Genomic DNA, 14,289 nt, shown 5'->3' with positions numbered 1-14,289 from the left:
GCTCTTACTGTAAGCAAGGGAAAGGTCAAAAGCGGTCAGGATGACTTAGCACTGCAGAGAGGAAAATTACTTATTCATGAAACAGAAGGAAAGAACCATTCTTTCCATGCCGGCCATGGCACACATAGCAAGACTTATCTGTTTGGCTTCTTACAACTTCCCAGGTAACACCTGTAGGTCAGAGAGAGTACAGTTGATTCTATCCTGTCTCTAATTCTGAGACTTTTGAAGTGTTAAAGAGGCTCTAGACTAGACCCCTCTGGAACTGTTTTAGCCACCTACATTTCACAAGTCTAGAAGCCACAGAGTGAGGATCATGGTCAAAGGTCAGTGTTTTCTTAACTGATGAAAAGGGCAGATCAGTAGCAGTTAAGCAGTTGGAAGCCTTACAGGGTTGTTATTCATTTGTGTTCATCTTACATCCCAAGGAAGCCCTATGTTTCTTAAGGGAATTATTTGAATTTATATTCCTTTACTATGATATTACATATTATCCTTAAATCAGTTTGTACATCTATAACCTGTCTTCCATTACTAAAAGTTACTATTTTTTTACTTCTCCATAACATCATGTGGGAGGTATTTCATAACTACCTGGTAATTAAGACTGAACAAAATATCCTAGTTTATGTAGTTAGCTATTATTTGGGATTTTAGACAATTTGTCCACTCTGACATGTAAACTCTCTTATAAAGTATCAAAGCAGCACAGAAGAAGTCAGTGTTCTTTTGAAAAACAGTTCAATTTGTCACATGACTAACAACAGAGAGACACAGTATTCTAAAAACAACCTCATATGTTTTAAGAACACTTAAAACTTTTGTTTAAAATACCTTAAATAGTGAATATAGATGATGGAAAGAGTTCTGGAAATTTAATAAAGTAGGTTTTTAAGGAAATATAACCTGAAATTATATGATTTTTTAAACAATCTTTTCCCCAGTAAAAATCAGTTTAATAACTCACCGATTACATTATGAAAATTTTTAATTTTTCAATTTTTTTACTATTGTGAAGGGAAAGGAAAAGAGTTGACTGATAATCCTGATTGACCTTTTTAGCAATTCAAACATATAACAAACATTCATCATTTTTAATCAATGAAAATTAGACTAAGTTTGAAATTATGATTACTAATAAATCACAAGTTATGATGAGTTAACAGCAGTGGTTTTAAGTTTTCCAAACACCTGCATTAGTTTGCCAGGACCCCTCAGTTTATATGCAATGTACCACATGTTAGGCAAACATGAGTTTTGCATAATTTAATTAGATATTTGTCAAATGGTGAAGAAAGAAGAAACATAAGACATGATTCATGCTCACATTGGTGACAAGCACAACATATATAAAAGTAAAAAATATACAGAGATGTTATGGATGCTGTGATTTAAGTCACTGTAGGACTGTGACCCCAATTTGTGTTCTTAAGGATCAACAAAATTGATGATTTGTATCACTGTGGAGTATAATCAGTTCCACAAGAGGAATCTTCAACTGAATGGATGTTAGTTCTAAAATAGAAATTGGAAAGGCACCTGGGTGGCTCATTCGGGTAAGTGTCTGACTTTGGCTCAGATCATGATCTCACAGTTTGTGGGTTCAAGCCCCACATTGGACATTGTGCTGACAGCTCAGAGCCTGGAGCCTGCTTCGGATTCTATGTCTCCCTTTCTTTCTGCCCCTCCCCTGCTCACGTTCTCTCTCTCTCTCAAGAATAAACAAACATTAAAAACAAATTTTTTATACGGAAATTTGAAATTAATTAGCACAAGTATTAAAGTTTTTAAATTGATACCTCTTTGGATAAACAAAACAATCTCATACTTTCTTAACGAAATTTGAAATTTCAAAATAAAAACATTAAAAAAGTATATGTGAAGTATTTTCAACTTGACATTTATTTCTAGAAAAACTATATATGCTCCTGCTTCTGTTAAGAAGTTTGACAGATGGCAGAGAGGCAGGGAAATGATTTGCTTATATAAATAAATGTTTATGGGAGAACTAACTCTTAAACTCATGTTTCTTGACCATAAGAGAGTGCTCAGAAGTTTCAGAATTGAGAGGGAGATACTTGGATGCCAGGAAGCCAATGTTTTTCAATACCATTTTGTGTGTATACATTTTCTCAAGTATGCTCTAAAGTTATGGACACCATACTTCATGCCTTTCACTTCTTTATTGTCCCAGGATACTCTAGCACAAATAAGAAGTCATCCATCTTTGGTGGTATTTCGTCATCCTTTTAAAACGGTACCTTTAGTAAATATTTCACATTTTAGTGGTTTATTTTTTTCAGAGACTGAACCAAATTAATAATTCTAGAATATCTGAATGAAAGATAGAGGAGGGATTGATAGATTAAGGAAAACGAGACATAATGAAGAAATAGGCTTATTGCTTTTGTCAGAATTATTTCCCAGAGAATGCGTTCTTAACTAGTTTTCAAATGAATGTGTTCTAACATTTCTGCATTGTTCATACATTTTTGACAATTGGTCAGTTACGAATTAGATATAGGAGGATTAGGAGGAACTTGACGGAGGAACAAAGGGGAGAAGAAGGGCGGAAATGGTGGGGGAAAGGGAGAGAGGCAAACCATGAGAGACTCTTGAATGCTGACAAAAACTGAGGACTGATGGATGTGGGGGGGAGGGAGGATGGGCGTGGGGGAGGGCACTCGTGGGGATGAGCACTGGGTGTTATGTGGAAACTAATTTGACAATAAACTATTTGTAAAAAAAAAAAAAAAGAAATTCCATTTCTAAATATGCCTCTTGTAACAAGTAAGCTTATATATTTTTACTAAAGAAATTTAATCCTTATTTCTATTAAGTCATTTAAGTATTGTCTTTTAAGAATAGCACTTACTAGCTTTGCTCACTTACTAGTAGACATAAATAGAGCTGCCTACTTGAAAGTCAATGCTAGGTAAAAACCCCTTTATTGATAAGCCCACTCTCTATAATTGCCAAATTAATGATGAATATGTGGACTTTAGAATTAAATATCAGAAACTTGCATTCCTTGACTTTTTAAAATATTAGAAACAAAATAACCTTTTAAAATGTCCAAATTTGAGGAGTATCCTAACAAGAAGAATTAACTCACTTATTCCCCACTTAGATTTTTCTTTTTTTTTCCTTTTTTTATAGTGTATTGTCAAGTTGGTTTTCATATAACACCCAGTGCTTATCCCAACAAGTGCCCTCACCCATGCCCATCACCCCCCTTCCCCTCTCCCCCACCTCCATCAGCCCTCAGTTTGTTCTCCATATTCAGGAGTCTCTCATGGTTTGCTTCCCTCCCTCTCCCCAACTATTTTCTCCCTTCTCCTCCCCCATGGTCCTCTGTTAAGTTTCTCCTGTTCCACTTATAAGTGAAAACATATGGTATCTGTCCTTCTCTGCTTGACTTACTTCGCTCAGCATAACACCCTCGAGTTCCATCCACGTTGCTACAAATGGCCAGATTTCATTCTTTTGCATTGCCATGTAGTATTCCATTGTATAGATAAACCATATCTTCTTGATCCATTCATCAGTTGATGGACATTTGAGCTTTTTCCACAATTTGGCTATTGTTGAAAGTGCTGCTATGAGCATTGGAGTACATGTGCCCCTATACAACCAATCCCTCAGAAATACAACCAAAATGGAAGATTTTTCTTAACTGAGTTTTCCAGAAATCTACAGAGAGTTGCTTTGTTTTATTTTGTTTTTTAATCCATTTGGCGAAATATCTTACACTTCCTCTATTCACTATGTCACTTTCAGCTCTTAAGACATTACTGCCATTACACAGCCATGGAACAGAGTGGTCTTGTAAATGAGCTTTGCTAGAAAATGAGACTAACTGGAAACTGACCATGGTACTGCAACTCGCTGAAAGATTGGTGATATCACTAAAGCCATTTGGAGAGATTTCCACTCTAAGAAAATGGAAATTGTGGAGCACGAGACCTAGTCGATTTGATTTTGGCCATAACAGCTTTCAATATATGGTAGCATACATTTAGATAAAAACTGGAAAAAATAGAACAGCTTTTCACATATTGTATTTATGGCTATGTTGAGTTCAGGTCCTTAGATCATCTATCTAAATCTGGCAAAACATTCAAGATATTTCTTAGGCGGAAAACCTCTAGATTAGCTGCCATGCCTATTTCATGTTGTGTTAGTACACTCTGGGCCACAACCTGCTAAGCTTTTTTCCTCCTTCATACTACTTCCTTTAATTAAAGAAAGTATGTAAAATAAGGTCTAGTGTGAAGCCCTGTGTGGCTGAGGCATCTGAGTCCTCCTACAAAGGTTAAATACCTTGTCCTACAAGTGGCAGCTTACACAGCAAGGTGGTAAAAGCATAAGGAAATGTAGCAAAAAAGAATAAAGCATGAATATGTATGTAAAGGTGGAAATTGGGATAAGCAAATTGGAAGAATTCATGCATTCAGTAGATAGCAAAGCTGATTCAGGAAGAATAAACAAGACAATAATTAACCAAGAAGTGACAGTTCATTGACTCTAGTCCATCAGGAGAAAAACACAAACAAACCAAAAAAAACTAACAAAGAACAATTATGAAAGCAAGACGTCTAGCTTTGTAGTCTGTTTACTTGACTATTACACTGTACTGCCTCTTCTCAAGGATGAAATAACACATCCAGGAAAAAGCAAAATGCAGAACTGAAAGAATACTGTGACCACAGCTATCAAATAGTTGAAACAACAACAGCAAAATAAACAAAGAAACAAAAAAACCCTCCAGAAATACACAGTTGGAAAACACAAAATGGGAACGTTAAGGCATAGGTCTGCAACCCTCCGATCTGGTTGCTATAATGAAAGTTCATGTTTCAGGGTTCTGGAAGGGGAGTGCATTGGGTTTTAAAATCCAGGATCAGTAGTTCAAAAAATAAAGAAAACAATCATTCGTTTACTAGTAGAATAAGTACATAAGCCATCAAATTTGTTTATATTTGGCTGGTTATATCAACTCATAGTGTTCATCCAATACTTCTGATTGGTGATGAAAATAAAGGTGTAGTGAACTATGTAATGTGAATAAATCCACATGTCACGTAACTGATAGTTTCCAGGTCTGACCAAACTTGGACATGTGAATAGAATGACGACCAAATTTAATTAAATAATCCTATGAATATTATACATATTTATTATTGTTATTATCCATTAGTGTGACAGCCATGACCATGACTTATATAATTCCATAATGTTTTTATACATTTTTAATAGTTATGTATCTTGTTATAATCTGGATTGATGCTGAAAGAAAAACAGTGGTAACAGTTGAAACATATATTCTTGTTTAATGAATTGAGGTCTTCAAGTAAACAAAATATAACAAAGCATTCAACCCAGGATGGAAAAAAAATCAATAATTTCTATGGAGAGGGCACTTATTTTTAGGACAGAAAAATAAACACCAATGTCAATAAATTATTGATTAGAATACACTGTATACGTACTATGGTCTTGTGTATGTTTTTTCCTTTTATAACATTGTTTAAAAATATCAACTATTCTGGTTCTTTCCATTGGATTATAGTTATACAATGAGATTTAGGGGACATAGGAGACTTGTTACTATGACTGGTACTGGATTATAACTATTAGAATCTACAATATATCCCACTCCTGTTTTTCAGTTGTCCGGTTATATTTCTAATTATCACTGACAAATAGGTAGTTTACTTATCTTCATAAAACAGCATCATAAATATAAAGAAAGTGTTTGAAGTTATTGCTATTACTATGCACTGGTGCCATTATTATTTTGTATTTAATGTCATGGCTTTGTTTTTTCTTTTATAATTATGAAATTTCAGTTTTAGCAAATTTTTATTTGATTTAGAGACTTTTTGTTTTCTACTATCAAAACTAGAGAGCCCCAGGGGAGCCTCGGTGGCTTAGTCGGTTAAGCACCTGAATTAGGCTCAGGTCATGTTCTCACAGTTCATGAGTTTGAGCCCCTCATCGGGTGCTGTGCTGACAGTTCAGAGCCTGGAGCCTGCTTCGGATTCTGTGTCTCCATCTCTCTCTGCTCCTCCCCGACTCATGCTCTGTCTTTCTCTGCCTCTCAAAAATAAACTTTAAAAAAAATTAAAAACAAAACACCAGAGAGCCCTGGTTAAGAATTCATATTTTGTGTTTTATAAAGTACCTAATGCATGTTCAGCATTTGAAAAATAATATTTGCTATGGAGAAAATATTAATTATTTTGAAGTATACATCCGTATACTTCATCTGTAGTGGATTAGACCCCTTTATCTTTTCTTGGTCTCTTTATTTTACAGTTGATTAAGATTTTTACAAATAGGTGAATGCCATAATAAAACTCACTTTTGTCTTAGTCATTGCCTGATTTCAGAAATTTACACATTCTGCTAATGAACCACACAAATTCAAGCTGGCTGGTTTGTACTTGAACTTATTTATCATTCAGGAAAGGTTACCTAAGCCTGGATTATCAACAAGGGGAAACACATAGGTACTTGTGTACACTGCGTTTAACCTATAACAGAACCTCCAAACGCAACATCTTTCTCTGCAGAATTGTAAATTTTAGAAAAGTATACATTGTGGCTGACAGAAGATTCAAAAATCAAACCAATAAGTTTAGTAGATTAACCCCCCCATGCTGAGAATTAGACATGTAGTTTCTTAACATTACAAATGTTATTGTCTTGGAAATATGTAGCTATTATGGAAAAAAATACTGGGTTGAAGTCAATGAAGCTGAAAGTACAGTGGAACTCTAATGGTGAAAATTTTTGGATGATTCAGTAACGGCTTTTCTAAAAGAAAAATTATAAACTGTTAGTTTAGCATGAACTGGAAAAGCTTGTATAAGAAGTTATCCTACTTCATGCAAGTCTTCCCAGATGATAAAATCTAGTGTTTTGGAGGAACTCAACGGTCCTTATAGAAAAATAAAGAATCAAGAATTCAAAACACTTGACTTNATAAAAATATGTATATATATATATACAAGAAAACAGGACCAAATTTGAGAATGTGAACATTAATTCAAAACTATTTTGGGGGCACCTGAGTGACTCAGTCAGTTAAGCGTCCAACTTTGGTCCAGGTCATGATCTCACAGTTCATGGGTTTGAGCCCTTCACTGGGCCCTGTGCTGACAGCTCAGAACCTGGAACTGCTTCAGATTTTATGTCTCCCTCTCTCTCTGCCCCTTCCCTGCTCACGCTCTGTCTCTCTTGCTCTCAAAAATAAACATTAACTTTTTTTAAATTAAAAAAAACTATTTTAAGTAGTTTAACATGAAAGTATATGTTTTATGTTGTATTTGTCAATATGACTCCTACTCAGGATGACAGTTTTTGTCAGTCTTTTTCAAACTATCAGTTGTATAGCAACTATACTGGGACCTCCTCCTGGTGCGTTCAGTACTGTCTACTGTTTACATTTCTTAATGTCGTAATTTAATTGCCAATGTGACCTTAGAAACTATGGAATTCTTTGAAAAACTAATTAAATTATAATATGGACATACTTGTTTGTTGATTCACTACATTATGATAGCATACCTAATTATACATAAAATATAAGCATGATTCGTTTACCGAACATCTATCCTTTCTAAATACAGTTACCAGCATATCTCTGGTCAGGAAATTCAAAGCTTTGGTCCCTGGTCGTGATTATCTTCCTCCTTCCTCCCCTGAGATTATTTCCTCAAGAGCCTGTTTGTCCTTAATATGCTGGCCATTATCTTCTCTACTTAGCAGTGTGGTGGTTTTAGAGACTCTTAGACTTGCCCTGTGACTGATTCATTGTCCAGCTTTAGATTACAAGAACTTACTCAGCCAACTACAAAGAATCTATTGTTCCTGCCCCAGTTGTTTATTGCTCTTCCTCTTTAGCACTACTTTGCTGTACTATACAGTGAGCAAAGTCTGGAACTTGTTTAATGACTCCCTAACTGCTATGCTGACCACTAATCTCCAAATAATTCCTCCTTTGCGGTGGGTGGTTTTTCACATATGCTGATGCACATGCACCTAAAGATACACATGTATATTTATATTTATATATATTTGAGGCTTCAAGCCTGTGATTTCAAAGCTTAATAGCTAGCTCTCTAGAAATGATATTAAAAATAGAGGCTATTCCCTTCCTTAAGAAATAAAGACAGATCTCTGTTATTTTATTTTCTGTTTCCTACTTCAAAATTCTGTACTCCCCTTCAGAAGACTTAGATAAGAAGTTTGTACCACTCAGGTATGAGCATCATTTCCAATAAAAAGTTTTATTTTCAGTGGGCTGAGAGTCATTGTGGGCAGAGAAGCAATATTAAAAGGCAATTACTTAAAAGTAATCGTTTGCTTAAGTGTTACTTAGTGCTTGGTTATTTAGGCATAATTTATATGGAAGTAGAAGAGCAAAGAGTAGTAAATATGGAAGCATCACAGAACAATATTTAGTGGTCCTGAGAATGTTAGAATAGCCACTTGAAAAATCACTTAGTCAACCCCACTTAGGGAAAAGAACCAAGAAGATTATGATACCTTCTCACTGCACAGATTAACTGCTTAGTGTACCTGGGCAATATAAAACTAATGGAGTTCTTACTCCTCCAGCATAAACACAAATGTAGGCCTAGAGCTCACAGGGGAATAGCCATCATGTTGTGGCATACCAGGTTACTCTTGGATAACGGTATCCAAGTGAAACTTTTAAAAAAATCGTATGTTTTATTTCATTATCTTTGATGTGTTCATTTTATGAATGTCATAATTCTATACATTGCTGATGGAAGTATGTGCAGTTCTCTTAATAATCTACTGAAGATATAATATATATTTGGGGGGAATGTTTAGCCAGATGAATAGATGTTTTCATAGAGATAGGAATGATTTTAAATTTTTTTAATTTTTAATTTTTTTAAGTTTATTTTTTTAGAGAGAGAGAAAAAGAGAGAGAGAGCACCAGCAGGGGAGGGGCAGGGAGAGAGAGAGAGAGAGAGAGAGAGAGAATCCCAAGCAGACTCTGCACAGCCAGCATAGAGTCCGATGTAGGGCTCAAACCCACGAGCCATGAGATCATGACCTGAGCCAAAATCATGAGTCAGAGGCTTAACCAACTGAGCCTCTAGGTGCCTCAAGTAGGAATACTTTTATTTACGGTATTGTGTTTCTATATTTTTGGAGCCTTTTCAATATGATAGGCCTTTCAGTGCTGGCCCCTAGTTGAGTACTCTGTCTGCCAGCAGTGTTCCATTGGATATGAGAAGCAGAGAATGGGAAGCTAGGAGAATGTGGGAAATAGGGCTCCATTGATGAAGAATAAGCTTGCCACGAAGGTATAACATAACTTATCAAAGCCTGGTTGTTTTAGAAGAACTGTTAAAACCAAGTGATACTGAAGATGAAAGGACCCAGCCACCCGGAGAATTGGACACTGTGAGCAAACAAGAAGACATCTTGCCTCATTTTTTAATACTGGACACAAGTGTTTCGGGTACCCTGGCAGACAGTAGGTGGGGACTGCAGCATTATATAGAGGGAAACTACCTGGCTATACCTTTCTCTTCTGTGCGATGCCACCAAATATCATACCCTCTTGGGTACCTGAATGTGGTAATCAATTTCATCCTGAAATTTGATATCAAAATAGTGAATGTTCCCAGATAGTAGGACTTCAGGATAGATCTTTTATCTTAAAACTGAAATGCACAATGCACAAGGATTAGCTACATTCAAAAGCTCAAGGAAATTTTTCTCTTTGTTATCACTTCTCTTAGGTTCATCCCTTTCTCCTAGACTCAATAGAACAATCCCTTCAATATTATCCTTTGACGTAGTAGTAAACCCTACTCTAACACAACCCAGAATTAGCAGTGAAACAAGTCGCCTTTCAAACAGGTATCTCCCCTACAAAGAACCACTGTGAGGGAGCCACACAAGCATGCAGATTGAAGGCTGAGTGTGCCCACAAAGGCTCAAAAGTGTAACGCTCTTTAGTCTTACTGACTAGACGAGACTCATCTAAGAGCTGGTTATAAACCTGCACCTCTGGAGATTCTGATTCATGGCCCAGGAGTCTGTAGTTTCCAATCCTCCCCTTGTGTTTCTGATGTAGAACTAGGTAAGGAAACCAGCATCAGATACGTGGAAGTCCCACATTCTCCTCCAGTCTCACTGCACCCTGGTTTGAAAGGTGTGACTTTCAAACTGAAGGCTTAAAACAAGCATCTCAGACAAGTTGAAAGCTCTTGGCTTACACTAGAGCATACTCTGCAAACCTGTCATTCAGTCCTGTCAATCCCAAGGGCATCTCAAAATTTCTGACTTCTTGGGGCTCCTGGCTCCTGGGTGGCTCAGTCAGTTAAGCATCTGACTTCAGCTCAGGTCATGATCTCCCGGTTTGTGGGTTTAACCCCTGCATTGGACTCTGTGCTGACAAGTCAGAGCCTGGAGCCTGCTTCAGATCCTGTGTCTCCCTCTCTCTCTGCCCCTCCCCTGCTTGCCCTCTGTCTCTCTCTCTCAAAAATAAATAAACATTAAAAAAGTGTGTTTTTAAATCTCTGACTTCTTAGTTAATTGGTTTCCAAAATAAGCACAGTGAAGGCCTAATGGAAGGATCCTGAGGTAGCACGTGTTTCTCGAGTGCCTACCGGGTGGAAGGTGCTGTTCTCAGTACTGCAGATACAGTGACCAAGACTGACAAGTTATACAACCTTACAGAGGTTCTATTTCAGTGAGAAAGAAACAGGGAAGAAACAGCAGACAAATCAATAAGCTAGATAATTCCTGATAGTGATAAGTATTGTGAAGAAAGTCAAATTAAGGGGATGAAGAATGATTTTGGACTGAGGCAACTCATTTAGCTCAAGAAAGACCCCCTTGCACCTGTGACTGGTGGATGAAAAAGAGTTAGCCTGTGGAAATCCAAGGCAGAAAGAAACTTGGACTATTTAAGATAGCGAAGACTCATGTTTAGTGAACAAGAGTCAGGGATAGGATGGTGACAGACTAAAATATTTTTATATTAAATTGATTGCAGCATAGAATGGGTTAAGATAACATGCTCCTGATTTATTCACTGATACATTCATTCTAGAACCTTTTGGTGTTTAAGAAACAACTACATCATGTTCATCATGTAAGCATAAAATTATTGTAAAAAATTAAATATATACATATAATTTATACATAAAATACCAAAGGTATAACATGATGATTTACAGCAAAAGCTTTGAATTAAACAAATCTGGATTTAAACCTTGAATCATCCATTTGTAATAGTGATCTTGCTTATTAACCACATAACCTCTCTTAGCCACACTGTTTCCTCATTGTATAATGGGGATAATATTTACTTTTTAGGGCTTTGAAAGTAGTAAATGAAATCCTGAGTGCCGAATAAGTAAGTGATTTTTAAAAAGAGAGACTACATAGCTCCTTCAAGAATTTTGGTTTAAAGGAAAATGTGAGAAAGTTAAGAAATAATATTTCCCAGTGGTTTTTTTGGTACTATTTTACAGTTTTTCTCCATTTCCCAATTTTTTTCACTTTAACATCTGACATTAGAGGACATCTTACCAAAAAATGTTCTTTTATAATTTAAATTTAAATTGGAGGTTGTTTTCTTTCTTAGTGGTACATAAATTAATGTGTTTTATAATTGATGGCATTTTAGATTCAGTGAAATACAGTTTTTATCATACATATCAACTTTCTTTTTTTCAGGTGGTAATGACATGTAGCATTTATTTATTCAGATCTCAGTTTTATAGAGATAATACCAAATTACTGAACCTCTCTTTGCCTTTTCTCTTATCTGCAAAACGGAACACTCCCCCCGTGACATTGTTAGTGTTAAAGTAGAAAATGTGTTGGGGCGTCTGGGTGGCTTACTCAGTTAAGCATCCGACTTTGGCTTAGGTCATGATCTCGCGGTTCATGGGTTCGAGCCCCACGTCGGGCTCTGTGCTGACTGCCAGCTCAGAGCCTGGAGCCTGTTTCGGTCTGTGACTCCCTCTCTCTCTGACCCTCCCCTGCTCACACTGTCTCTCTCTCTCTCTCTCTCTCTCTCTCTCCTAGAAATAAATAAAACATTTAAAAAATTCTAGAAAATGTGCATAAACTTCTTAGCACAGTGTGTGCAGAAGCATCGTTGAGTGCACAAGGCTACTAGTCATCACTGTTATTGTCTTCATTTTTACAGTTAATCTGTGACTTGCTAGACCTGGATGCTAGAGCCCGGTCTACCACTAATTAACTTTGCAGTCTCTCTCTCACTGTCCTGTTTTGCAAAAGGGTGTTTCCACATAGACGACTCTAAAATTTCCTTCTGGCTGTCACCTTTTGTAATTTTTCAAATCTACTTCAGAATCATAATGTGACCATAAAATGAATTTTCTTTGTTTCTTACAGTTTGTGGGGACATCCATGGACAATTCTTTGATTTGATGAAGCTTTTTGAAGTGGGAGGATCTCCTGCCAACACTCGCTACCTCTTCCTAGGGGACTATGTTGACAGAGGGTACTTCAGTATCGAAGTAAGTCTGTATCATTTCTTCTTAGCTATTCAGAAATGGATCAACACTATCTTAGCACGCTAAAAGTGGTAAATGTTATTTGTTTAAGAAAATTATGGTCTATAATGGAACTTTAATACACTCAATTCTGGGGATATTTACTTAGTGTTCTATTTTCTGTTGATTCCTATATGCTTTTTAATGCATAGAGATACATTTTATATATATATATATACACACACACACATATATACACACACATATATATTACATCTTTTATTATATATATGCTTTTATATATCTGCAACAATTACATCATGTTTTCCATTCGGTAATTCTATTTCCTGTTGACAGACTAATCAAAGTTGATTAAAGAAGCAGGAATGTGTTTGCCCTGGTTATGCTTTGTAAATTGTGAGGCAGTAGCTTACCTTTGTTAATTGATAGCCAGGCCCATGTGTGTCTGTGCCTGTGGTCAGTGTGCATGAATATGTGTGAATACACTTACAGCCCTGTATTTTGTCTTTTTTGGCATCTGTCATCTAACTTGGGTAATTTGTCAAACTCATTAATTAAAACAAAACAGATCACTTTTGAGTAGAGATTCTTTCTCAGCCTCCCTTTTGCATCTGCTTCACCTAAGTAGAAATTACATTCAAAATAAAGGCAACAACCTTGCTTTATTCACATGTTTGTTTTTCCTGGTGCTTAATATGGTGTCTCAAACACAGAAAGGGTTCATCAAATATTTGTTGAAATAAATGATTTGAAATAAGAGTGAGTGTTAAGAACCAGAGCTCATGATATAGTACCTGCCATTAGATGTGCTCTCAGAAGAAAATAAGGAAACAATTTTCAAAAGGAACAATTATTCTTAATTAAGAGAGAAATCAACTTTATAGAAGTCTCACATCAGCATCATATATTCATAGTAATCATATAAAAGAGATTCATTCTAGGTTTTTAAATTTCATCATAATACTTTATTATCAGAATATGTTTTTAATTTTTTTAATGTTTATTTGTTTTTGAGAGACAGAGAGAGAGAGACAGACAGAGCAGAGGCAAGGCAGAGAGAGGAAGACACAAAACCTGAAGCAGAGTCCAGGCTCTGAGCTGTCACACAGAGCCTGATATGGTACTCAAACTCATGGACCTGAGTCGAAGTCAGAGGCTTAATTGACTTAGCCACCCAGGTGCTCCTACTATCGAAATATTTAATGTCAAAAAACACATCATTCTTAAACAGCTTTCATTTTTAAGACTGTCATAGAAATTTTATGTTTTGGTTGTTCAATTTACCTTAGTCGTTGAGTCTATATATGCCAAGAGAGCATATATATTTGAGTATATATATGTATATGTGTGTCTATATACATATATATAATAAAAATACATATATACACATATATAATAAAAATACATATAATATTTTCACTGATCTATTCATCCTTTCTGTATTTAAGCATCATACATTTCTTAATTATTCATGATAATGAGGGAAGAAAGGATGGTTTTGGTATATAAATCCAAAAGGAGAAAGTAAGTTTTTGGTATTTCTTCCACTGGTAAATAAGTACGGTATTATTGAACACATAAAATGTATATGCACTATGATCAGAACTATTGATAATTTGAAGCACTTCATGTCCTTGCTCTCTAGAAACGTAACTCTATGTAGAAAAATAGAACTATAAAAAACTATGTAGAATCAGAAGCCAGAAGAGGTAGTCATCCAGGATTCCATTATTTGAATTGA

General features: G+C 35.8%; 1 protein-coding gene across 2 annotated transcripts in view; it reads left to right on the top strand.

Annotated features, from left to right (window-relative positions):
* The window catches only part of PPP3CA (protein phosphatase 3 catalytic subunit alpha), a 320,335-nt gene that overhangs the window by 229,932 nt on the left and 76,114 nt on the right, over positions 1–14,289 (top strand). For both annotated transcript variants that reach the window (XM_077755739.1, XM_077755738.1), the window contains exon 3: positions 12,427–12,551. In XM_077755739.1, coding sequence (XP_077611865.1) covers positions 12,427–12,551 — 125 coding nt within the window. The remainder of the gene's footprint in view (positions 1–12,426; positions 12,552–14,289) is intronic.

Source organism: Crocuta crocuta, unplaced genomic scaffold (genome assembly GCF_008692635.1).
Source record: "Crocuta crocuta isolate KB4526 unplaced genomic scaffold, BGI_CrCroc_1.0 scaffold92, whole genome shotgun sequence".
NCBI classification, from domain to species: Eukaryota; Metazoa; Chordata; class Mammalia; order Carnivora; family Hyaenidae; genus Crocuta; species Crocuta crocuta.
The sequence above is the reverse complement of the archived record's forward strand: the minus strand, read 5'-3'. Positions and strand labels throughout refer to the sequence as shown.